This window comes from Hippopotamus amphibius, chromosome 9 (genome assembly GCF_030028045.1).
Source record: "Hippopotamus amphibius kiboko isolate mHipAmp2 chromosome 9, mHipAmp2.hap2, whole genome shotgun sequence".
NCBI classification, from domain to species: Eukaryota; Metazoa; Chordata; class Mammalia; order Artiodactyla; family Hippopotamidae; genus Hippopotamus; species Hippopotamus amphibius.
Window position 1 is genome coordinate 89459208 of NC_080194.1, and position 25840 is coordinate 89485047.

Here is a 25840-nt window from a genome sequence, read left to right on the forward strand (position 1 = left end):
AGTCTTCACACTGCCACCCAAATGATCTCTCTATAACAAAACAATGATCGTATTACCCCTCTGATTAACCCCCTTCAGAGGCTTTCCACAATTCAGAGGATAAAACCCAAACTCCTTGGAATGGCATAAAAATAATATGAAGCCTCCTATCACTGAAACTTTACCAAATGTTGTGCCAGTAGTCAACCTCCATGCTCTTGTCAAACTGAACTACATGCGTTCTTAGAAAAGGTGAGCTATTTCACCTCTGTGCCTTTGTTCATAGCGCTGCTTCTACCTGAAATAATCTATTCCTCACCTGCCTGATGACTACAACCCATCTTTAAGATTTCAATGGAAGTATTTATCTCGAGTTTCTGATCTATCCAGAAAGTATTGATCCTTCTCAAGTCCCACTGCACCTTGTGCAGCTAGCTGCCTACATGTCTGTCTCCTTCTACTAGACTAGATGCTCCTAAAGGGCAGAAAGAGTACCCAATTCAATGCTGATTCTACCTAGCAGTACAGCATAGTGTTAAGGGTGCAGGCTGGGAAGACAGACAAGCTTAAGACCAAAATCCCAGTTTTGCCACTCATTAAGCATGCTACCTAAACTTCCTGAGCTTCTGTTTCTTCACCTGCAAAATGAAGATTATATAATAAAGCCCATTAGCTCACAGTGTCATTGTAAGAATTAAGTAAACTATTACGTATAAAATGTTACAGTGCCTACTACATGATTTTTTATCAATAAATGTATTTTGGATAGAGAGATTAACAAGTTACTATCTCCTAGGTGGGTAAAGAAAGGGTGAGATAGGTCAAAGTAAAAGGTATCATCTTTGTAATCACTTCTGCTAGGCTACTCTAAAGAAAATTGGTAAGTAATCCAGGAAATCTCTTAGGTATCTATTCTGTGGTCAGAAAACAACAGGGAATGGCAAAGGGACTCAATCAGAAATAAATAAAAGGTTGAGGAAACTAAAAGGTTGCAGAAGAGAGAGATTCCAGATGCGGTTTCAGATGGGAGAGATCAGAAGCCCAGTGATGACAATGACGGCAAAGGACACCTAGAGAAGGGAATGGGGGAAAAGGAGGAGTGGAAGGTAAGAAGTAGAAGAACACAAAAACTTGAAAGTCGAATCTTTCCAAGCAATGACAAGATCTAAAATGTAGTCATATAGATAGTTCCTAGGATAAGTTATAGGAAACTGCAAATACTGAACTATTTTTGAGTGAAAAACCAGACTGGACCTTTTTAAAATAATAAATTGGACCTTTTTTAAATAATAAAAGTTTGAGGATTACACATTAATTCAAGTAATTCCATCTTACATTCTACCTTTCGCCTTGAGTGCCTGAGACACTGTAGGGTTCTTAAGAAAATTATGCAAAACAAAAAATTACATTCCTGTGACAGTATCCTGGATGTCCCCTGGAACACAATTAAGAAATTGCTGCTGTAATTTACATTAAAAGATAAGAGACTAAATAAATAACCTTCTTCAGCTGAAACTTCTCATTTGAATTTCATACTTTCTAGTTGTGTCTGGATTCTCACTTCCCAGAAATGATCGTTACCCAAAATTATGTGCAACACCAAATACAATGAGCCAAGAGTCAGAAGACCTGGGTTTTAAACCTGGTCCCAAATATGTATTAACTGGTAAATACTGGGCTAGCCAATGAATGTCTCTGAATCTAAGTTTTTCTCATCTGTAAAACAGGAATAACATCTGCCTCGTAGTGTTGTTATATGTATGAAATATAATATCTGTAAAGCACCTAGAATTATACTTAATAAATGGAAGCTTACCGATACTAAATGAGGAAGCGACTGTAAAAGAGTAGTAAATGAGAATGGAAATTATTCTAGTATCATACAGACAAAATATATGAAAGTGACAATGATTTGACTTGTTAGATGTGAAGAGATTGAAGTGAATCATACTGTACGTATGACAATAACCTTCTTACTTTTAAATATGGAAAAATAAGCATGGGCAAATATTTCTATAATAAATAGATTTTATTTATCGACTGAATTTGTCGTTTACCTCCTCATTATTTTTTCCAATTTGACTCTTAACTTCATCAACCTTCAAAGATAACAACTAAGACAAGTCATATCGACAACAAACTTTTCAAGCTGGATACGCAGATTTCCTTATTGCTAACAGTGTGAGGATGCAATGCTGGCTAAAATGAGATATGGTAAATATTTATGCAAAATTAACAGAACTTTACCCCACAGGGAGGCTGCAAGCATGGGAAAAAGTAGCTTCCCAGAACTCAGCATAGCGGATGTCTGTAGATCTCCCTAAGGGCTATAAAGTCTCCACAACCATAAGAATGCTTTAAAGGGCATTGCCTTTTTGCATGCAGCCTCTGTGTAAGTCTTAAACCCTAGTAAAATTCTCAAATTAGAATTCTCTAGCCTTTCTCTTCCTAGAAACTTCTTTTTTAAACCAACTATCTGCCTATCTCTGTTCTAGATTCTCTGGGGTTACTAAGAAAATGCAAGAAAACAATTCACAGTTAAAAAGAGTTAGGTTAAAAAATAACACACTGAACTCTCTCTTAAGCAAGTTTTCTCTTCCAATGTTATGGCATAGAGTGACTAGACTAAAACGATTCGTGCCACAGAATTTTCAGTAACAACAACAAAAAATCATTCACAAAGAAGAAATGAAAATTAAAAGTAATAATGTTTTATGGCACAAAAGATGAATCTAGAGCTAGAATAAAAGGGATAATATATCTTTAAGTGGTAGAAAAGTATAAACTAAATGATAAAGAAGAGAAAATCACTACTATAACAAGAAATCTTTAAAAAGAAAATATAATCTCCATTATCACTTAACCAAACATAGATTCTTGCTAAGAAAAAACTTAAACCCAACTTGATTATATCATTTCTGTTTCACAAAGGCCCAATCACTTACTATTAAAATCGTTCATTTGCTGCCTTTTCTTTCTCTTATGTACTCAGTATAACAATTTTTTGAGTCACATCTTACTGTTTTGTGTGCCTATAATACAAAAAAAGAACCCCCCCCCCCCACACACACACACACACTTGTATTAGATGGGCCTTAAACTTCTTAAAAGAACTTTGGAAGAGTTATAATGGAAAATGACTTAAAAGCAACATATATTAGGCTTCAACAAAGTCTAATGTTTACAGATGTATGTATATATTTTTAAAAAATGAATAAGAAACCAAAATACAACGTAGCCATTTTTTAGAGTAAATGAGACAAAATCCCTCTGGAAAGGAGAACAGGTAAATAAATAGGTGATTAAGAGTAAAAAGAATAAAACATAGTTATGAAATTATGAAGTAAAGACAACACGTTAATGTTTTATTGAAGACAAAATCCACTTTCTGGGTTTCATCCAACTGATTCAAAATATCCACTGACTGATGCAGATGAGCCCATCACAGTATAAGCAGGCCTGAGACCAGCAGGCCAAAAGAAAATGGGCATGGGAGTCATAATCCCAATTCTTCTGTTTAGAAACAATGTGATCCCAATTCTTCTGTTTAGAAACTATGTGACCTTGAGTAAGGTAGTGAAGGTCTTAAGAGCCTCATTTTTCTCTATTTTAAAATGGGAACAATAATATTTGACTTATATAGCTGAGAAGATTAAAAGAGATGATGCACAGAAAGTACCTAGGACAATGCTCAGCATTTAGTATGTACTCAATAAATGTAAAATCCTTTACCACATCCTAAATTTCCTTATAAGACTAAAATTTCATCTAACTTTAAATGTTCGTTTTTCACCTTGCCACCTTTCTAATGTGTAAAATATTACAGCAAAAGGTCATCATGATTTAAGCATTGTCTTGCTAATCAAACTACTGAAGCTTCCAGAATCCTCCACTGATCAACTCATCACCATATTTATCACTGGATGACAAAGTACAGGTTTAATGGGTTGCTACCACCTTCAAAGAGGTAGCTAACAAGTAGAGAGGTTCCCCTTCAAGTAGTGACTAAAGCAATGCTTAATCAATGAAATGTGATTTCTTCTATGCAAAAGCTTCTTAAGTTTCAACCTACTTCATGCCCTTTTCATCTTAGATAACTCACCAAAATATAATTAAATTGAAAAATAAAAACGAAACATAAAAAGATAGTATGGTGATAAAGAGTAGCATTAATTTTTTTATTTAAAAAATAAATTTAACTATTAATTATGATTTCATACCACTACTTCCCCAAAATACACATGACTTCTCACTTTAATCTTCAGCACTAATCAATGGATATCACTCTTACAGGTAAATCTCTTAATTCTTAAATGTAAATCAGCAGGTAGCAAGAACGCAAAATAACTTTGCCAACACAATGACCTACACAGAGTAGGCGTTCAATATTTACTGAACAAATGAATAAACAAATGAACTGATGTTGTCAAGACAGAACTGGACAAATTCTGAGTGATCAAAGGCAGATTTAAAAGCTGATAGCCAATCCTAAAAAAATCTTACTAATTTTGTAACTAGAGATGTTGTTGTTTCCCAGTCTGAGTTGAAATAACTGTTTCTTTAGTCTATTCCCCATTTCTAAACACACATTAATTCTAAAAATAGCCTATAAAGAAAGGGAATATTATCACAGCAAGGAAAAAACACTTTCACAGCAGTAGTAGCAGCAAATACATATGAATTCAAAATCATTTTAAATGCATAGATCAAAGTTGTAGGAAAATCGAACTAATTTCTGAGGTTTAAACAGTAACAGCTATTATAACTTATTGACCTCTTTAATCTACTTAAACACATTCTCATTTAATCTTCATGACAACACTATAGGTAAGTGATATTATTCCAATTTTTACAGATGAGAAAACTAAATTGTTGTTTAGAGACATAAATTTGCCTAAGGTCTCCCAACTTGCAAGCAGAACAAGTCGTAACACACCAAAACCCAGGCTCTTTTCTCTACATCATCCTCATTTAGTTCCCTTTTACTACTTCTCTCTTACAAAGCCTAAAAAATTAAAATTAAAATATATGTATAATTAAGAGCTAAAATCTCTTTCCCTTTAAAAGCTACTTTTAATCTCTAACAAAGACAATAGTCTCAAAAAGAATTCTGCCACGGAAGTCAAAATTAACATAATTACTAATATTTATCCATAAATATATTTTACTTATTAATTCCTTTTTTGGAAACAAATTATACCTGTATCCTGTTATGCAATAATTGCATGGTAAGAACCTTCTCTTTTTTTCACTATTCACATGCATTTACTAATACACCCAATTTACCTTTAAACACTGTCTCAAGGATTTCCATCATGGATAAATACACAAGAAACACATAAGTAACAAGAAACCACAAACCTTTCCTCAAACTGTGCAATTAACAGATGCAACTAAAATGCAACCAAAGTGCAAGTATATTATTCTGACAAAGGTACTAACAAACTATTATCTCTGAAAATGAATGTTTTTCAATCATGATACTACAGAAAATTAACAGGAACAAAAGGGAAGTCAAAGAGTTATTCTCCATGGGAAAAAAAACTGTTTATTTATTAAAAATAGACTGTATTGCCCCAAGCAACCAAAGGCAGAATCAATCCAATGCCAAGAAAAACTCAAATTTAAATAAAATTTTATCTACAAGTCAATGATAGCCAATTTTCTACTTCAGTCACTGCATGGATTCTGAAATGAGATCAATATTATAACTTAAGGAAAACTAAAATACTTGGATACCTAGAAAGACCACTTTAATCTAAGTGCTTCTATGCACAGTGAAAGAAGCCAGTTAAGAAAACATAATTAGATAATACTATACTAAAATAAATTATTTTCATCGTTATATACAATAATTTATTTATTCACTAGTCTGTATAAATTCTCTTGGATCACCTCATTGTCACCTGCCAATCTACAAACTGAAGAAGGGATTCTATCTGTTTAATTTGCTTCCCACTGTTACACAATACCCTCTCCCCAAAGAAGGTCCTGTGAAACTGATGATTCTAGATCCATAATATGTCTATTACCCCATAACTACAGAAACGAGAAGTAAACTTACTGTATTACACTATATGCTAGTAAAATCTATGAAGTCTTGAGTCAAATGGAGGCTTTAAAAAGGCCCTCAGATGAACTAACCTGAGCAATTGAGAGTGAATTTAATTATTTCTAAACTAAAATTAGACTCATTTTCTTACTTTTATATCATCTTAGGGATCTCCTTAAAGATTTGATAGATCTTTCTCTGCACAGCAAATAGCATAAGTGAATACAGAATTTTTATAAATGATTCTGATATTCTTCTCCAGAGTAAATAACATCACTCACTGGGAACTCCCAGAAGACTTAGAGCCATTAAGGGCTGGGATTCCTTTCAATTGGCGTCATTCCAACAGAGGCTCAGTGAGAAATGAAACCTCCTGCAAATCAAATCTGTTGCAATGTTATTTTTTCCAGAGGTTAATTACCTGCTTCTGTCACACACACACACACACACACACACACACACACACACACACACACACACTCTCTCTCTCTCTCTCTCTCTCTCTCTCTCTCTCTCTCTCTCTAAAGTAGAAAAAAGGAGGTACTGGAAAAATATATGACATTCTGCTCTAAGCCTCCTCCAGAAATACTCAAAATGAAATCAAAACAACTTTCCGGCTGTCAAATTCTAGATATACTCCATGAACATCCTCTCCTACCTGACACCTGTCAGTCCACAGTACCATTATCTCCAACTAAACAGGCAGTAAGAATTTACTAAAAGAAGTTACACTTTCAGATTTTATCTTTCAGAGTTACTCAGTGAAATATTTATGGGTGAAATTATGATATCCAGCAACTGCTTCAAAATAATCCAGTGGAGAAGTAGGGAAAGGAAACAGATGAACCAAGACTGTCCATGCACGGAAAGTTATTGATGCTAACAATGGGAACATGGAGGTTTATCATACTATTCTCTGTACTTCTGTATACGTTTGAAATATTCCATAAAAATAAAAACTTTCACAGATTCAAAACGACCCATTTAACAAGCATTTATTGAACACCCTGGGTAGTAGACTATATTATTGCTCTCCTCTTTCCTTCCTTAAGAGGATTATACAAAAAAAAAAAAAAAAAAAAGAGGATTATACAGCCTCACCCATTATCATGTGACCTGCAATGCCACCTGTGGGAGGAGCATACATCCCTGACCCACTGACAATGAGTGTGATCATATGATTGCTTTGGCCAATGACACGAGTGACATAATGTACTCCTCGCCTGAGTAGAAGTTTTAAAAGCCATTGTATTCAATATGTTTGCATCAGTTTTCCTGTTCTTTCCCTCTGTCACAGTAATGGCATATCCCAGACAGGGGCTGCTCCTTCAGCCAGGCTCCAAAAATGCTACAACCAATCCACAGCTGACAAGATGCAATGTAAGCAAGACATAAACCAGTGTTGTCAGCCACTGACAGTTGAAGGTGTTGCTATGTAGCATAACCTAGCAAAAGCTGATAGATAAACTTACTATAGGCTAGGTACCAAGAGTATTAAAATGATGGGTGGTATATTTATAAGAATGTTTAGGAAGATAGACACACACAAAAATTTAACTATAATTACCTCTGAGGAGAGAGTCTGAGAACCAGAGGGTATATAGGGATAGGGCTAAGATCAGAGGGAGACTTTATATATTATTATATCATATTATCACTTGGATTTTCGTGTGTGTGTGTGTGTGTGTGTGTGTTTAACCTGAACAACATCAGCTGGATAGCTGGATAATTTGGGCTATTTTTGTTCTTTCTTACGCTTTTTAGTAGTAAAAGTTAATAAAAATGTAATAAAGCAGATAGTAATTGATTAAAAATGAATAACTACCCTCCTACCCTTAAGGAAACTGAAAATTAGTTGCAATTTAGCTTTAAAGAAAGCCTTTCCCCATAAAACATTCACAGTTAATTCTTTAAAGTAGCAAAGGTGAAATGTGAAAACAAAATTTAAAAAACTAGGAGTATAATACATGCAATTCTATCAGTTTGCTCATCTTAAGGTTTCAGCAAAGTAAATACAGGGTTTTGTATCGGGGTACCAATCTCAAAAGAAATTGTCTCAATTACATTATTTTAGTACGCCAGTTAAACTGGTGAAGAAGCTCGCTCTAGGTGTTAAGTTTTGTTAATAAGCCTTAACCATAGACAAGCCTTAACTATAGACAAGGTATCTTCTCCACTAAGTTAACCCATGTACGGTAAAATTATTTTTAAAAGCATTGGAAGAAAAAAGAAAAGGAAAAAACTCTAACCATGACTTTTGTGGTGATTAAACAACACTTGAATGGTTACAGAAGTCTCAAAGCCAATAAAGTAATGCTTTACTACATGACTATGTTTTTACTTAAATTTGAGCAATAACCTGCAAATATGATTAGGGACATGTCTGCACTTTCATCTTAGGATCCCAAAGCACCTGACAAACATTAATTTAACCCTCATATCGCCTGAGACGTAGGTATTATACAACATTATCACCATCTATCCTGCCACTACAAAATATTTAAATACCCCTTCAGCAATACCTGCCCTGAGGAGGTCTTGCCCAAACAGCCAATAAGACAGGAAATAATCTGACAGCGCCTGTGCCACCAACAATCTCTGAAAAGATCAGACCTTTACCCACAAAAACCACTTCCTCTGAGTAAACCACAGAGACAGTATAAGAGCAACCACAACATATCAGCTTGTGTCTGGAATACAGGCAGATAACCCATCTAAAATCTATGGAAGGATATGTCTAAGCACCTTCACAAGGTATCTTATACGTATTTAAATGTATAAGTGTATTTGGGGGACTTGTTACTCTTCTGGACAAGATATAGACACTTTCTGCATTACATGATCAATTTCACATATAATTTATTCAGACGCTGATGAAGTCTCCAGTTTTCCAACAGAACAACCTATATTTTCTGAATCCACAGAAGACCTGCAAAATCCTCCTTAAGCTCGAGTGTGTGAACCTAAAATCAGCATTTAAATGTAATATTTAACCAAAACTGTGGTCTCAGAGCAATATCTTTAAATGCCTACAATAGGCATCAAAAGAAAAAGCAGTGTGACAAGTGGCTAAGAGTAAACATTAACTAAGCCAGGTTTTCTTATACATTTCCAATTTCTTCATGAATTGTCACTCACAGTCCCACAACAGGAAATCTAATTTTTCACTGGCCATTGGATTTGCTTATCTCTCAACACTGGGAAGCCACCAGGCCTATCATGTGATTATGATCTCAAAAACCAGGATTCAGCATTTGAATTAGTAAGAGATCCTGTTTTGGTATGAATCTAAACTGTCAGCTGCATTGGTGCATGTTTATTTAGTAAGGAAAAAGGTGTATTTCTCTTTTTACTCAAAGTCAGCAACGTATGCTTATGCAATTTAGGCAAAGTCTCTGACCTTTGGCATCATCATATACTACCTCTGCAAAATCAAAAAGCTGAAAATTACTCTAGGTACTAGTTTCAAAAGTTTATCTTGGAGTTAGAAACTCTCTTAAAAACGTCTTTCTTATATGGCTATCTTCGTACTCTAGATATTCTTAAAGTACAGAAAGTAAAATGCCCTAATTTTGGCCTGTTTCCAAAATTCTAAAGTTTCAGGAAACACAATCACTAGCAAAACACAAAAGAACAAAGACATCAATTTAAATAACTTTAAACTAAGTGTCAATGATAAACTTGTACCAATACAACATTCAAGAGCTCTATAATCTTATAAATATATATCATATAATTTAAATATCTTTTTCCTTCCGTTACTTATCATTAGTAACAATTCTTGTAAATACAGTGGTAAGAAAGTAAAACATTATTTCTATATTAAGCATTAAAAGTCTATTTCTTTTCACTAATATGTGGAAATAACAGGAAAAAATAAAGTAAAACAACACATGCACAAAAAAAATGGAAAAAATGACACAATTTAAGATAAGACTGAAAAACCACTGGGAAAAAAAGGAATAACAATTTACAGATGTATCTCACCATATGGTAACAGATATTTTACTTTAAAGTTACCATCACACCTCTTCACTTACTTCTAAGTTCAGAGATGTTTCATCTTCATTTCTGATTAATTTTCAACCAAGGATGGCTTATTATTTGTTTGCTACACTTCTGTCACATAACTGATAACACTTGTTACATTAGGGGCACTCATATTTGAAAGAATCACTTCGTAAAACAAGACTTTTATGATTAACTGCTTTATTAGTTGATTTGCTAATTATGCTGTCTGTATAAATCTGTTTTGTTTGGTTTTTTTTTTTTGATGGTGACATCTCTCACATCCATTCTAAAAAACTATCTAAAATAAAACTGAGTTAAAATGATCTTGAGAATCTCTTTACTCATGCTTTTGGGCTATGCCTGGAGAAAACTGAAGACCCCTGAATTACAGTAAAGCTAAATTGGAACTTGCTGTTCTAGAACATGGGTAAAGATAAAATATAGACTATCATATTTTGTAGTAGGACAGCACTGAAAACAATCATTTTGCACTAGAAGAGCAACTGGAGAAAATCTAATAAAATATTAACAGGAACAGGCTGATTTTCAGACACGAATCAACAGAACATACAACTTGGCTAAGCAAAGAATAAGGGTAGGGGGAAGGAAAGGGCGGTGGATAACTATCTGAGACATTTACAGTCACATAAACATAAAATGGGAGGAGATCATTATTTAGCCTGGTATAGCAAGTATATACAAGTAACAGGACAACATAAAAGAAAAGTCTGTGCTAAAAGATCAGGAAAAACTTCCTGACTACAAGATCTATCAGATTGTTGTTCAGTCTCCGGAGGAAGTGACGAGAGCTTTATCCTCTAGAGATACTTAAAATTAGAATGGATAAGGTACTAGAAAGTATCCTGTAAGAGAAAAATCCAACTATGACTTAGTCAGCTTGGAAAGTTACAAAGGCAGTAGGACAGAAAAAATACATATAGAAAGACAATAATTTAAAGCAAAAAGTGGGGGGGGGACTTGACAGCCAGAAAATCTAGGTCAGATCTTGGGTCTATCCTTTCCAGTTTTATAATCTTGACCTAAATGCTATGAATTGCCTACAATGTAAATGAGATCTGCCTCACCCTGAGTTGAAAACGTCAATGTTAAAGAACTACACTACCATAGGATATCATTACATACATCAGGGTATTTCACTCAAAAGGAAACAAAATATTCATAATTTTGCTTATCTTAAAATTGCAGTTCAAATGCCACTGTTTTGAAGATTCTTAATTATTAAAAGGAAAAGGAGCATGTCTTCAAATGAAGCTTTAGAACATCATCAAAACCAAGTTTTAATGGATGAGACTTAACAAAGCTAAGCTCCCTGTTTCTGAAAATGTGGCATGGACAATTTCTAGGAGATAAGCAATTATATGATAAGAAACATTTCTAGTAACTTTGTTAAACAACCATGATGTAAAAGCCTTCTCCAATTACCTCTGGAAAACCATTAAAATATCCTGCTGCTTCTATAACCCATATCAGTTTGGTAGGCAATTCATACTCATGGCTTTCTGAAGAGGCAACCACATTATGTTTACTCAAAGATTTTCCAACTGTCTCCCCTGCAATCACAATGCTCCACGGAAAAATATGTAAAATCCACCATTTATGAGTTTCATCAATGAGTGCCTCAAATATTTTCTAAACTGAAATGCTTAAAAAATCCTCCATGTTAACTCAGTATTCTATGCTACATTTTAACTACTGGAAACCACCAATGTGTTAAGTGGAATTACCAGGTTAACATACTTTTGTAATGATTCAAATAAAGCTTCTCTTGTCATCTCACTGAATACATATAAACATCTTATAAATGTGCCATTTATCTGGAAGACTATAGCCCTGTACTTTTTAAAAAATTTACTTTGGACTGTACATGTTGACTCATGTAAAACTGTACAAGTGAATGTACTACTGCATACCTGTATGAATCAGGATTTTAAACTGAACAACTAGAAGAAAAGACAACATAAAATTGAATACAAAGCTAGCACTGTGATCCTGGTCCCCACTTTCAATACGGTATTTATCAAATGACTGATTTTATAAGTGAATGTTACAGATAATTTCACCTTGCAGATGACTCAGGCAGCCTTGAAAATAGCACACATACAGAAATTTGTTTTGTTTTGCTTTTTAATCAAAAGCATTATTATATGGCAGTGCTGGCAGAAAAAGTATCATGAATGAAAACGCTAATTACTGGGTAAATGCATATAAAGCCACAGCTTTCCAGACTCACTTTAAAAACCTGCTTACAAACAAAAACAAAAAAACCAAAGAACAAAAAACTTGCTTCAGTTAAACAAGCTTAAAGCTGAACTTATAGCGCTTAAAAAAAAAAAGGAAATATATTAAAAACCTTTATAAAAATCAAAAACAACAAAATCCACAAATCCTAGACAAGACATAGGTTCATTTATTTCAACAAAGGCCTTTATAACAAAATCCTACCTGTATTGTCCCTGAAAATTCACTGTTCTAGAACACAGCCTGAAATAATTTACTCAGTCCACTGAAAAAGCAGTCTCTCCTCTTATCACTCAGAAGAAATTCCAATTGCCACAGGACCCCTAACCTCCGGGAGAGAGACACGCATCTAGGAGGATTAGAAGCAATTAGGATATATTTTAGGACTTAACACAGCAATCAATGTAAACTGAGGAGCAGCAATCAGAATATTTCTACCACTTTTCAAGTGCGGGTTCTAAAAGTTGAAAAAATAGGTCTCATAGAAGCTACAAAGCAAGACACTGGATGGTGTTCACAAGCTGCTTAGATTTTTTTTTTTTAACAGTTCAGATATACCACATAAAAGCTGTAGCTACCAAGAACACAAGAGTTTGAGTTTTAAATTGATAACTACACCTTTAAAAGGGGGACTGAAGGGCCTGAGGAGTAGAGGGTAAAGAGGAAAAAAAGGGAGTAAACAAATGTGTTAATTTAAGTGCAAAATAATAACAGGATATAACAGAGTTCTGAGTATCCAAAGTGACCAATCAGAGCCTAAACATAGCTGAATTCCATCCCAGCCCCAGCACGTCCCTAACACAAGAATAAAACCCTTCTTATCTTGTTCAGCCATGTGTCGCCTGCCACAAACTGCAAAACAGAACAACGCCCAAAACCAGCTAGTCTGATTTCAACTGAGGACAGACAGACTCTGTAGTCAGAAGCACCACAATGAAAGAACTCTAACTCACACAGCTGGCCTGGTGGGTCTGCACACTCTACAAAACAAAGCCATGCCACATACAGTACTTCAGACTTGAAAGGATCTTTAAAAAGGCACTGTTAACTTGCCAATAGCTCTAGAATTGGCAAAATGTACCTACAGTGCACTGGAGTTAGACAATGAGAAAAGAGGATTTGGTAGGTAGGGCTGAGAAGAAGCTAGGAGCTATTCTATACTCATAACTTTAATAAGGCATCCTGGCACAGAAATAACACTAAACCAGTACTTCCAGATTTCACCCCAACATATATTCAAATCAGGACAACTACTCTCCTAAGAGCCAATGGATGCTTGACATTTACAGAATATATTTAAAGAAAAGGTAATGGTCACATAAGAATAAATCTTGTAGGGGGAAAAAAACTAGCAGTAAATTTCGAAGAAACACGAATCCATATTGTCTCAGCAATGCACATTAAATTAAGTGGCTTTTAAAGTCTTTTTTCTTTTAAAAAATATGTGAAACCAGGCAGCACCTGAACTAATTCAAGGATGTTAATACCCAAACCAATTTGCAGATTCATCTTAGAATACTCATCTTTTAATCTTTTGTGCCTAGCACAGTGCCTGGCAGAGAACAGGCGTTAGTTAACTGCATGCTTATTGTATATTTATATCTCATCTAAGTTATAAAAAGGATACAAATCCGAAGATTTTATTTCCAAGATAATGAAAAGAAGAAAATCTCTGAGAAGCAAAAAAGAAGAAAGGTCATTACTTGGGGGCTCTTAGGTGATTTTCATGTGGAATGAGTTGGTGACCCTGGGTTCTGTTTCTACAAAATTAAACACGCCTAACTATTGCAATGAAAACTACCAACACATTAGTTCCTATTAAGACTTGTCTGCAGGGTCAAAAGAGAAGGCAAGAATTGAATGAACCAGGAAAACAATTACCCACATACCCATAAAAGTGATTTCTCAGAGGCAAAACACCTTTGAAAGGAAAAGGAGTGGGAATAACTAGAAGAAATCAAGATAAGCATTGTTGCTCCTCATGTTAAATGTACTCTCAGAGAAGATGAAAATTAAATGCATTAAAAAAATACACAAACAAAGAATAAATAGTTTAAATATTTAATGGAATCTTTTAGGTGAACATTCACGTGATAACTGGAAAGCATCAACAGGAACAGGAAATTCTGTTTCTGGAGTAGCTGTTATGGTATGATAATGGAATTTGGCCCTTTTAAAATCAACAAATGAGTCCTACAATTGGGTGAACTCTCTTATTAGGAAATTCAACTACTTTCTGCAGGAGCACTACTGCTGTGCTTCTCATCGAAGTGCTTTCTTTGGTCCCTTACTTCAGTTACTTGCTCTTTTTTTTTTTTAATGATGTAATAGTTTGAAGGCTGACCAAAAAAAAAAAAAAAAAAACTGACTGAAACTTAGGGTCTGGATACAATGTCATAATTAAACTGAGAAATAAAATGTAGTAAAGAAATGTGCTTTTACCACTTAACCTAATATTCCACAGAATAACTCTTAAGAGTAAGGGAACTCCACTTAAACCACAAATGGTCTAGCTTAATTCACCAACTACCATCAAGCAACACAGGTAAGGTTGTGTTGGTCTCACCCAACTCAACAAATTCACCTGCTAGCTTCTACTACATAATTCCCTTAGGCTTTACACCTCTTAAAGCAAATGTTTCTGGAAAATAAAATCCTAAAACTGCAATAATTAAAACCAAGACCCATAATGTTCCCTCGCCTTCTTTCAGTTACTTGATGTTGTTCCCACCAAGAACCTATGATTTACCAGTAATTCCAACATTCTGGAAAACTATTAGATAATAAACACTGTGCAAGTCAATGCTTCGAGGATATCAAATTCTTAAATCATCATGGGCCGGTCTTAGAATGAAGGTCGCTAACAGAAAGTTCTAAAATGCAACAGGGTCTAGAGAACTACAGGCCAGGAGTAAAACTGATGATGCATCAATACCCCGGCCGACTTCGGGCACTGACCTTCACCCAAAATGACCTTCCTCTGCTTCCAAGATCAGTACAGAATCCTAATGCACACTACGGACTGAGAAACACAATCGTGGCTTTAGCCACCCCTGCTCCGAGAATCTGGAGAAAAGTTTCTCTCCAGAAAAACAACAAAAACAAAACAAAACAAAACAAAACAACCCCCCCCCCCCCAAAAGAAAAAGAAAACACCTACATTTCCAAAGTCAATCAACCGGCTAACTTGGCAGCAACCCCAGACTAATTGCAGAGCTCGGAAACAACCCTCTGTCCGGATGCCTGTCAACTTCCCTGGGCAAAGGCAATCGGCGATCACTGCCTCTCCTGCTAGGACGGGCCCCATCCAGGGAGGCTAAGCGTAGGGGAAGCTTCATACCAACCTGTCGGTGATAGTAGACTGTGTGCCACTCATTGGGGCCCTTGGCGAGAGGTGCTCCTTTTATCCAACTTGCATTTTACAGTAACACCTCCACCCCACCCCCAGCGCTCCGGGATCAGGCCCGACTCCGTAGGGGACACAAGAGTCCAACTCAAAACTCCATTCAGTCATCTAGAACGTCCGACTGGAAGGGGTCAAGGAAAGGGGATGCGGGTGGGAGCGAAGCAAGTTATCTCCCCAAACAAGCCCAGCAAGTCCGCCAGAAGGCGAGTTCTAGAGCTAGGGAGCGATCCTCCGGAAGGCACAGGAGTAAACTTCGTCACGGAGGGAAGTCGGCGAGCCTCGGGGAAGGGGGCCCGGGAGTCCCTCCGGGGACTGGACGGGATCGGCTCGGGGCTGGGTGTCAGATCCTCCTCGGGGCCTCGGGGGCCTGCAAGTCCCCGCGCCGGGCCGGGCCCGCTGGGCTCCGATCTCTATCTGGGGCTGCCGGCCGCTCTCGGCCGCAGCCTCGGCCGCGTCTCGGGCCGCCCCGCGCCAGGCGCGCGCGGCTCCATGGCCTCGGGCCGGGGGACCCCTCTCGTCCTCCTCGCCGCCCCCACCAGGCTCCGGGCGCCGGGACGAGCGCGGGTGCCGGGGGAAGGGGTCCCGCAGCCGGAGGTGACAGGAACCTGGTCTCTCAGCGCCGCGGGCTGCTCCCCATCCCTCGGAGGCCCGGGCTCTTCCGCGGACGGCACAGGCGGCGGCGGCGGCGGCTCCTCCCCGACGCGCCGGTAGGCGGCGGTTCCCGGGAGGGGCGGGAGGTTCCCGTCCGACCCGGCCTGGAAGCACCCGCCCCGGAGGCCGGCGGCGACGGCGGCGACTCGCAGCGCTGGGCCGGCTCGCCGGGTCCCGAGGCCCTCGCGAGAGCGCGCGCAGGGGGCTGAGGAGGCCGCCGGCGGTGGGGGCCGCGCGACCGTCTCAGGCGCGCGCACGGGTTCCGGTTCCGGTTCTGTCTTCCCGGCCCCGGCCGCATCCAGCGCGAGCTCGCTCTTCCCCTCCCCCGTCGACTTTTTTGGCCTCCTCCCCTCAGACTTCGGGAAGCCGCCTCACCCGGGATCCCTCCGCGGCGCGCGGGGCCGCCCCCGCCGCCCGCGCCGTCCCGCGCTCCCCGCCCCACGCACCGCCCCCCGCGCGCCGATCGCGGGTGCGCGCCGCCCCCGCGCGGACGCCTCCGCCGGAGTCTTTTGCAGGGGAGCGAAAAAGTAGTTCTGCGGGGCGGAGGGAGGTGGGGACCGTCGGGCCCTGGGAGTCCCACCCGCCTACCCACCGTTGTCCCCAAGTCCCCGTGAATGCCGGAGATCAGTACTTTAGGATCTAGCTTGCACTAACTCGGCTTTCACCGGAGACCGCCAGAGAGCACGCCCCCAGTCCCGAGGAGCTGAGGATGAGAGGCTCTTTGGAAATCATGCACCTCCGTGTCCTAGAAACTTGTATTCCTTAAGGGAGCATATTTGTTCTCCTTTTCCGATAACACGCATAGACTGCTTTTGGCCGATGGAAGTGAACTCAGGTGCGGGTGCCCGAACCCCGCTCCTCTCTCGTGAAACAGACCCCAGCAAAGAGAGGTTTCGGCCTTGGCCGCTCACCTGGGGCACCTGCTGGCCTCATCCCAGGGTAGGGGCTGCCGCGCACAAGTGTTGGCTGCCCGCGGAGGGTTGGAGGATGGAGGTCTATAAGGCTGGGGAGACAGAGTTTGGGAATTGGAGCCAGGATTTCTTCGTGTAATGTTGCTTTTAGGCTGCTTCTGCCTTGGCAAAATGAAATGTATTATTTGCCAAATTGAGCAAGCATGGTGCTTTCCACAGCGACTTAAGCTTGCTATGGACCGAAAATGAAGTATATTTATCCAGTAAATAGCATTACAGTTCTCTTTTAAGAGTTCCCAAATATATGTTTCTTTCTTACTGGGTAGGTAGATTTAGATATCCATCCAGTCTTATGATTGCATAATTAAGGATTGCAGCGATTCAGGTACCGTGTATATTTCTTCAGTTCCGCCTGCAAACATCTGAAGTGGCTGTCTCTTTATCCAACTATTTTCAGACTTTTGAGTTCAAACCTGTATTGGTGGGTAAGGGTCTTTAGCCTTCTTGTGGAAATCAGGTGGCAAAGCCAATCTAATAAACAGTGGATGTGGAGAGGGGAAACAATTACTTCTTAACAATGCTGTTTCTAAAAATCAATCCGCAACAGTGCATGAAAGAATCATTATCCCTGAATAGATGCATGAGCTAAGGCTGACGTTAGAACTGGGTTAAAAAAAAAAAGAAAAAGAAAAAGATAAACAGAGGCCAAAGATGACTCTTTATTGCTTGATTTTTTTTTTTTTTTTTTAAGTTCAGGGCACAGCCAGCTAATTTTGTAATGTTTATTTTGGGAAAGAATAGAAGCAGATTAGGGTTCCAAGCCACTTTCCTAATGATCAGACCAGGACACATTGCCACCTGCTGGTGTACCCTAACATGATAATTATATCCTGAAAACTCTTAATTAAATCGCACATTTCCTATACATAACTGGAAAGAGTTGCATCGATCTATAAACAATGACCAAAATGCAAACCTGATCCCCAAGCTTTCGTCTTTCTTAAACATACTAAATATCTTTTTTGCCCTATTTTGATAATTTTAGTGTGGATATCAAATTAATTGTACCTAATGACTCATCAAATCACGCATTTTAAAAATGAGTTCTCCTCTTCCCTTCAAGAATGCCTCACTACACGAGCTTCAGGAATAAAACAAACTGGGAAAGTTTCCTAATTCACCTTCTCTTCCTTGCATGCAAAACCTCTTGGCAGGCTGCTTTCAAGATCTTTCCAAACTTAAACAGACCCAAAGTTCTAGCTGTGAGCAAAAAGGGCATTTGCTGTGGGAAAGCTTCAGAAGATGGTAAGCAAAGGATTTAATTAAGCCAGTGGTTATTCACTCCAGAGCTATTTTTTTTTAATGATGAAAATCTGTATATTCACGCACAAAGCTCTAATGGTAAAAAATGTCACTGAAAGCCTCTTTACAGCTGTTGGTAGCTATAGACTGTTCTAAAGTATGTGTATAGAATACCTTCAGAAGAGTCACATCACTTTAGGCAGAATGCATTGCCCCCAGGGACACTTGTCCTTTACCTAGAAAAATGACATTGGTGACACCATCCACTGTGCATACTCTTTGAGAAGGTTTTCCAGTGGGGGGTTATTCTAAACTACATCCTCATGCCCTCATCCATTCTTTCAACCTGCTTACTGAGCACCTACTATACGTCTAATACTGTTCCAGGCATGGGAAGCGAGTCTAAGGAGAGCTGAAGGCCCTGTCTTCATGGACCCAGCTGGATATCATCATTTTCAAGGCAACTGCTCAAACAGGTGGCAAAATAAGAAAGTTCTTCCTCCCTCTTTTGGCAAACTGTTTTCTGTATGTAGATCATTGCCTTAGTATTAGGGAACAGTGGAGCTAAGGAGTATTTTACTGGTAAGTATAAATGTGGGTCACCCTTTCTGCAGGCCAAAAGCCTTTTTTTTTTTTTTTAAGCTTCTTGGCAGAACCACAACAAAGACATAAAGCCAGACTCTGGGTTGATAAAAGGTTGTTTATTTTTATAAAATTTAGTACAAATCTTATTGAAATATAAATCTTTCTTGAGCGGTGTTAATAATTATTACATAGTAATCTAAATGCAAATGAGTACTTCATATGTCTGACTATACCACAAGTTAATTAGCCCTTCATGTACCTGTCATGTACAAACTCAGCATCTTAACTGCTGAGTCACCTTCGTTTCACATTTTTCTCTCAGCAAGTTTCCTTCAGAGTTATCAGCTACAACATCAAGAAAAGCTGAAATGAGGGATTCTCCTTCCCTGATCATTACTTAGGTTTCTCGAAATTCAAGAAACCTAAGTACATTCCCCTAAAAGAGCAAGGTCTGCAATCCCTTCAATTCTGACGCATAAGGAGAAAAGAACTGGTACCAGATTAAGTCTATTCATTTGTCTGGTATAGGACAGGTTGCACTGTGCCAAAACTCAAGAGACGGCTTTTTCTTTTTTTCGCCAAGCCACTCTTTTTTTTTTTTTTTTTTTTAACTTAGACTTTTGCTAAAATCAGCATTCCCCAGCATCCTACTTGGACCACAATTTTGTTGGAAAGAAGCTAACCAGCATTTCAGGGATACTGATCATAGGAAAAAAGAGATGGAGATGCTACTGTCAGATTATTCTCATGTCCAGCAAATCTCCTTAACCAAATGACAGTCATTTTAAAAGACCCACAGTTAACATGCCTTTAAAGCTGCTTTTCCCAGAGCAATGATGACCTCATGCGGTTCCAACCACTAGGTCGTGCCTGGACAACGACGTCCATTTTCAAGACCATTCATTAGGCTAGGATTACCAGTACCCATCAAATGGGCTGACACTTCCTACTCACCTCCAGCCTTGACTTTGCAACAGCCCCGTGCCTTGCTTATCAGCTGAGCTACTCGGTCACCACTGGTCTCAACCACACAACCAAATGAATAAATAAAAAACAAACAAATAAATAAAACTCCCTGTTTTTCCCATAAAAGCCCTACATTAAAGACCTGCATTAATATAACACCACCTGTCTTTATGAAACTCAACGTGGTATTCCCTTAATTGACAAGGGTTTAAACTGAAGCAAAGAGTAAACAAGTGACCTGCCCAAGTGATCTGGCAGGTGAGTAGCCAAATTAGTTCAAAGAACTGAAGAAATCTTGATTCCTAAGCCCTTGTTCTACACTTAACATTCTCGCTTTTCCTACCTCAGATGACAGACTATTGACTAAGAAATATTTTTTCCTGTCAACACTGGCCTTGTCATATTATCCAGAGAGAGTGGCCCCTTTTCCAGAGAAAAAGTAGTAACAGGATGAACAGGGAATGTATCTGAAACGGAAAAAAAAAAAAATAGCCTCATCACCCTGAGGCCAGGACATTTGGTCTTTAGTTCTGGTTTGCAGTATGTATAGCAGAGCTGAAACCTGAACTGGCATCTCAAGCCCAGTGGAATCCACATGGTAAATCCCTACGGAATTCAGTCACTGCCTCTCATGCCTAGGAGATTAATGCACAAAAGCCCTGAGAACTGGCATAGTTTTCCTGGTAGGGCAGAACCTGTACAACAGGACTCAGTAAATCTGCCCATACCTCATTCATCTCTCATCCAAAGCTCTAGCTCTATGATTTTGGTGCAGAAAAGAGTTAATATAGCAGGCCTAGAAAGGGCTATTTGCAAGGTTGGCCCTTGGCCGGCATCCGGGGACTTCGATTTCGTTGGGAAGGTTCCCACATGAACTGATGAGACAGGCTCACTGGCTCTAAACTGTTTGTACCAACAATGTGGTTCATGGTGAAAACCTCCTTTCCTTTTGGAAGTCAGGCCAAGGCGGACGTCTGCATGCTAGGCAAAGGCTGCCTACATGACCGGCCCCCAATTAAAGCCTTGGGTACTGAGTCTCTAACCAGCTTCCTTCTAGACATTTCACACATATTGTGAACAAATCATTGCTAGAGGAATTAAGCACATCCTGCATAATCCCACTGGGAGAGGGCTCTGGAAGCTTGGGCCTGGTTTCCCCTGTACTCTGCTCCAGGTGCCTTTTCCCTCAGCTGATCTTTCGTTGTATCCTTTTGGTGTAATCAATCAAAGCTATAAGCAGAACTAAGTGCTGAGTCCTGAGTTCTCCTAGTGAAGCACCAAGCCCAAGGGTGATCTTGGGGACCCCCAAGTACAGGAGCCCTATATGGTATGTACCAAGTATATGGTATAGAGAGGCTCAGTAAGTAGCCCCCACCACTGTCATGGTTTCACCCCCATCCTTCTCTCATCCTTCTATCACCCCTTCAATTTCCTGATCCAATGCTAAGAATGCCAAAGGCATGAATCTTCCTAAAAGTCCCTCACTTTATAGTAAATGGGGTGCATTTCTTTAAGCTGGTACACAGAAAGCAAGAATAAACATTTGCTGAAGGAGTCACTTCTCAAAGGAAAAAGAAAGAAACAGCACTGTTTTTTGAGTTCCTTTCTAAGCTGTCTGATCATCAAGCCTCCCAGGGACAGAGGAGCCAGGGTCACCACAACCTAAAAGGAATGCAGCATGCTCACCTCACTGTTCTGACTTATTCACAACTACTGCTGGTAGTCTAAGTTTCTACAGCTGCACCACTGCAGAAGTTAGTGTTTTAATACTGGGATGTGTTCTGCTCCAAGACTGACCAAACCGATGGATAAATTTAGCCCTTTCTTGAAACCTAAGTTTGTTATAAGCAGGATTCTATAACAGCCATATCTCCAACCTGGTTCCCATGGCTGATTTAACCCAATCCATTGTGTGGAGCAAGCCTTGGCTAGTGTGTCTTGAGATGTCCATTATGTTTTAGCTGCCGCTCCTCACTCCGCCTGTTTCTCCAGGCGTGGTACTTCTTGATGCTTTTCCTCCATGCAAAGCGCCAGATGCTAAACATGAAACACCAAGACACAGTGTACATCGCTACTCCCCCAACCTTCACAAACCACTTGGGCTTGGGTGAGACCATTTCACAGAAGAGGAGGCGAGCTCCTACACCAATCCTCACTCCAGTGAACAGAGCCACAAAGAGGAAATCCACCACGTCTCCAGTGAAACTATGGTAATGGCCTGTTTCACGAAGAAACCAGCGCATCTGTAGTAAGGGGTTGGTAATCTCGCTTCCAAAGAGGACTGCATTGACCTCTGTGCCTGACTCTCCAAGCACCAGGGCCATGATGATGCCCAAGATACTCAGTGTGTGGTGAGCCAGCATCAGGGCCCCCTCAGACTGGAAGTAGATGCACCAGCCCAAGTCGAAGATGAAGTAGCCCAAGGTGAGACACAGAACGTGCACTTGGAGAGGTGTATTGGGTGCGCCTGAAATAAACCAAGACAGAAGCAAATTGAGTGGCTGGGAATTGTGCTACCTTACACAGGGATCCTGTGTTGCTCTTTCTCAAACCTTTTCGAATCACTGAAAACAAAAACAATAGCAGACACATGCTTTTTAAACACCCCCCCCCCAAAAAAAGAATAAAATCTAAAACTCTGGTCTTTATCAAATGTTACAGGTCCCAGAAAATGCTGTTCTGATGCATCAGATCTCAATGAGTGATTCGAGCACCAGCAATTATCTCAGCATCCTCTCCGCGTAGCAACATAAAATCAAGTTATTTTCTTCTTTCATTTAAAATCCTACACAGTCTCTTTCTTTTTTTTTCTTTTACACCAGCTAAAGGTCTGTTTCTAGACTCTTTTAGTGATTCTGTCCCACTGGTAGATGCAAATTATTATACATAGAATGGACAAACAATAAGGTCCTACTGTATAGCACAGGGAACTATATTCAGTATCCTGTAATAAACCATACTGAAAAAGTTATTCTGTCCCAAATGTCAGATTAATTTCTTAGCTTAATGGGTTAGATTATTGGAAACTGGTGGCCTTAACCCGTCTTGAAAGTGGACTCTGGAGAGAACCCCAGAAGTTAGGATGCTCCCATGTCCAAGAACATAGGGTGCAAGGACCTGACATGTTTGAATCCATTAAGAACCTTCATATAAAACAAAAAGCTTAGGAGTTGCTTCCTGTCAGTTTGACAGTTTGGGAGAAAATTCAGAAGCTCAATACTGGAATCTAAAGAAATTAGAAAAAGAATCTAAGAAATTAAAATCATATTCTGGGGGACTTATGGACTGAATTATGTCCCCCCCAAATTCATATGTTGAAGTCCTAAACTCTGGTACTTGAAAATGTGACTATATTTGGAGATAGGGCCTTTGAAGAAGTAATTACGTTAAAATAGGATTGTTAGGGTGGTGTTCTTATAAAACAAGGACATTAGGACATAGGCACAGAAGAAAGACCATGTGAAGACACATCAAGAAGGCAGCTCTCTGCACACAAAGAAGTGAAGGCTCAGAAGAAATCAAACCCATCAACACCTTGATCTTCGAATTCTAGCCTCCAGTGTTGTAAGAAAATCAATCTCTTCTGTTTAAGCTACCCACTCTAGTATTTTGTTATAACAGCCCCCGCAAACTAATTCAAGGGGATACAGGTTTTGTGTTCTAAGGAAGTAACACTTGTACATCTAGCAGCTTAACAATTAATATCGCTGCCCCAAATAATGAGGCATTGGTTAAATAAAAGGTAGTAAATGCATACAACACAATATTATATAACAACTGAAAAGATAACGAAGATCTAAATACATAGACATGGAAAGATGATGGCCTTTGAATATACAATCAAGTAAAAATTGCAGGCTACCAAAAAGTACGTATAATACAATCCATTAGTGTCTGTTTGGGGGTGGTGGCAGAAGATGTTGATATTAGCTTTATGATTTATACATTTTGATCGATTAAATTTTAAAAAGGAATTAAAATGTTTTAAAAATAGAGAGTTATGAAAAACAGAAACTATAGGTGACACATACAATATCAGAATTAACAATGAAGACGAATGGAAACTCCCAAAGCACATTATAGTAGTAATTATTCTTCAATATTCTTCAGTATTATACAAATTCTGTGGAAAAGTCCCATCCTTCTAAGACTACCCCCAAATCGTAAATTCCTAAGGGAAAATTCTCTAATGTCTCCCACCTACCTGGGTGGGTAAAAGGCCAAGGGCCATCAATGAAGCCAATATAAGCTGAGAGACCTATCGAGAGGACTCCGTGGGTGAACGTAACCAGCCGACAGCTCCACTCATAGCTTCGGTGCTTATTCAGGCGACAGAAAGAAATGTAGAGCGAGAGCCAGCCCCCCAGGCTGCACAGCGCCTGCAGACACAGAGCTAAGGCCATCCTACGATGAAAAGACCAAAACCAGAAAAACAAAGGATGCACCCTAAGAAAATAGCAATGGCTCATTTTGTGGATATGTCTTCATTTCTACTCTAAGACAGTACAAAAATATTGCCTTCATGGCAACACTTTTTCCTTATCTACATAGCCAAGAATCTTTTACTGAAGTGTGGCTGTATTTCTGATTGCGTGTTGCTTAGAGATAACTGGTCAAAACTGTAAACTGAAAATCAGGAACTGCATTCTGAGTTAGCAGATGGTTTACATAACATGTTGTTATGATGAGTAAATGTCAATAACCACCCAGCGTTGACAGACTTTGGATTACGATACACAAGTAATATAATACATGTATTAGATAATGTGTTCATATTTCAAAAATCCCAATAAGAAGCTCTCACGAGAAAACATCTCCACCACTTGTGGTCTCTACTAGAAGTCATATGACACATGGCAGTTTAATGTGGTTTTAAGCTGATACTAAACTCAACCGAAGTTTGGCTTTGGATCATGGGTTTATCAGTCAAAATTGAAACTTGAGGTAAACCTAAAGATAGAACTAAACGAAGACCTAGATATTTTGGAAGGGAAAAAAAACCAAACAACAACACAACAACAAAAAACTTCTACTATTATTCAGTTCTGAAACCCAACTCAAAGAGTGACCAAGGGAGAAGCAGGGTTTTGAGGTACAAGTGGGGAGTTTTTATTAAGATATAAAAATATCTTTAAGACAATTATTTAGTTAAAAATGAAATAAAGTCAGAAAGCTATTGACTTACTGGTAATAAAAATATCAGAACAAGAATGAGTGTAATTGAGTAAATATAGTCAGGACTATAATCTGAAAACAACCCACATGTCCTTATTAATATTCATTAGCTCCTCTATTGAAAGTACAAATAAAAAAGTAAAAAACATTTCAGATATCTGTCTCATCTCAGCAGGAATTCTCTGCATGGCTACACTTACTGCTTAACCCTATTCTGACAAGTGAAATAGTATCTGTGGACCAATACACTTCAATACACAAGCCACTCCCAAGAATGCTATCCAGAGAGGGCTTTATGAAGGTCAAGTGCTGTACAGCTTTCATCTGAAATCAGATTTCTATTCAAGAAAACAGCAGGTGTCAATCATTGACCTGAGTTCCAATTGTGTCTCTGCCCCTAAATAGCCATAAGAGTGTGAGCAAATCACTTTCACCTCTTGAGCCTCAGTTTAAAAAAAGAAAAAGAAAAAAAAGAGAGAAAGGAAAGAAAAAAGGACTGAAAAAACACTATAATCCGGCCCAGTTCTGACAAGGAGTTCTGAG

The 25840-nt window shown here is 38.9% G+C and overlaps 2 protein-coding genes across 7 annotated transcripts in view; both read right to left on the bottom strand.

Annotated features, from left to right (window-relative positions):
• The window catches only part of ARHGEF12 (Rho guanine nucleotide exchange factor 12), a 135480-nt gene extending 119557 nt beyond the window's left edge, over positions 1-15923 (bottom strand). For all 5 annotated transcript variants that reach the window (XM_057696023.1, XM_057696020.1, XM_057696021.1 and 2 more), the window contains exon 1: positions 15646-15923. Coding sequence is in view for 3 of the 5 variants with exons in the window: in XM_057696020.1 (XP_057552003.1) it covers positions 15646-15677 (32 nt within the window). In the remaining 2 variants the exon portion in view is untranslated. The remainder of the gene's footprint in view (positions 1-15645) is intronic.
• A 5701-nt stretch (positions 15924-21624) lies between these two features.
• On the bottom strand, positions 21625-24591 carry TLCD5 (TLC domain containing 5). 2 transcript variants are annotated; one of them, XM_057750084.1, is made up of 3 exons: positions 24327-24591; positions 22517-22589; positions 21625-22159 (listed from the first exon to the last, which is right to left on the bottom strand). In XM_057750084.1, the coding sequence occupies exons 1-3, from the start codon at positions 24589-24591 to the stop codon at positions 22051-22053; spliced, it is 447 nt and encodes a 148-aa protein (XP_057606067.1). In that variant the 3' UTR covers positions 21625-22050. The 2 variants fall into 2 exon arrangements, with proteins under 2 accessions (XP_057606067.1, XP_057606065.1); XM_057750082.1 differs by having other exon boundaries at positions 21625-22589.
• Positions 24592-25840: the final 1249 nt, after the last annotated feature.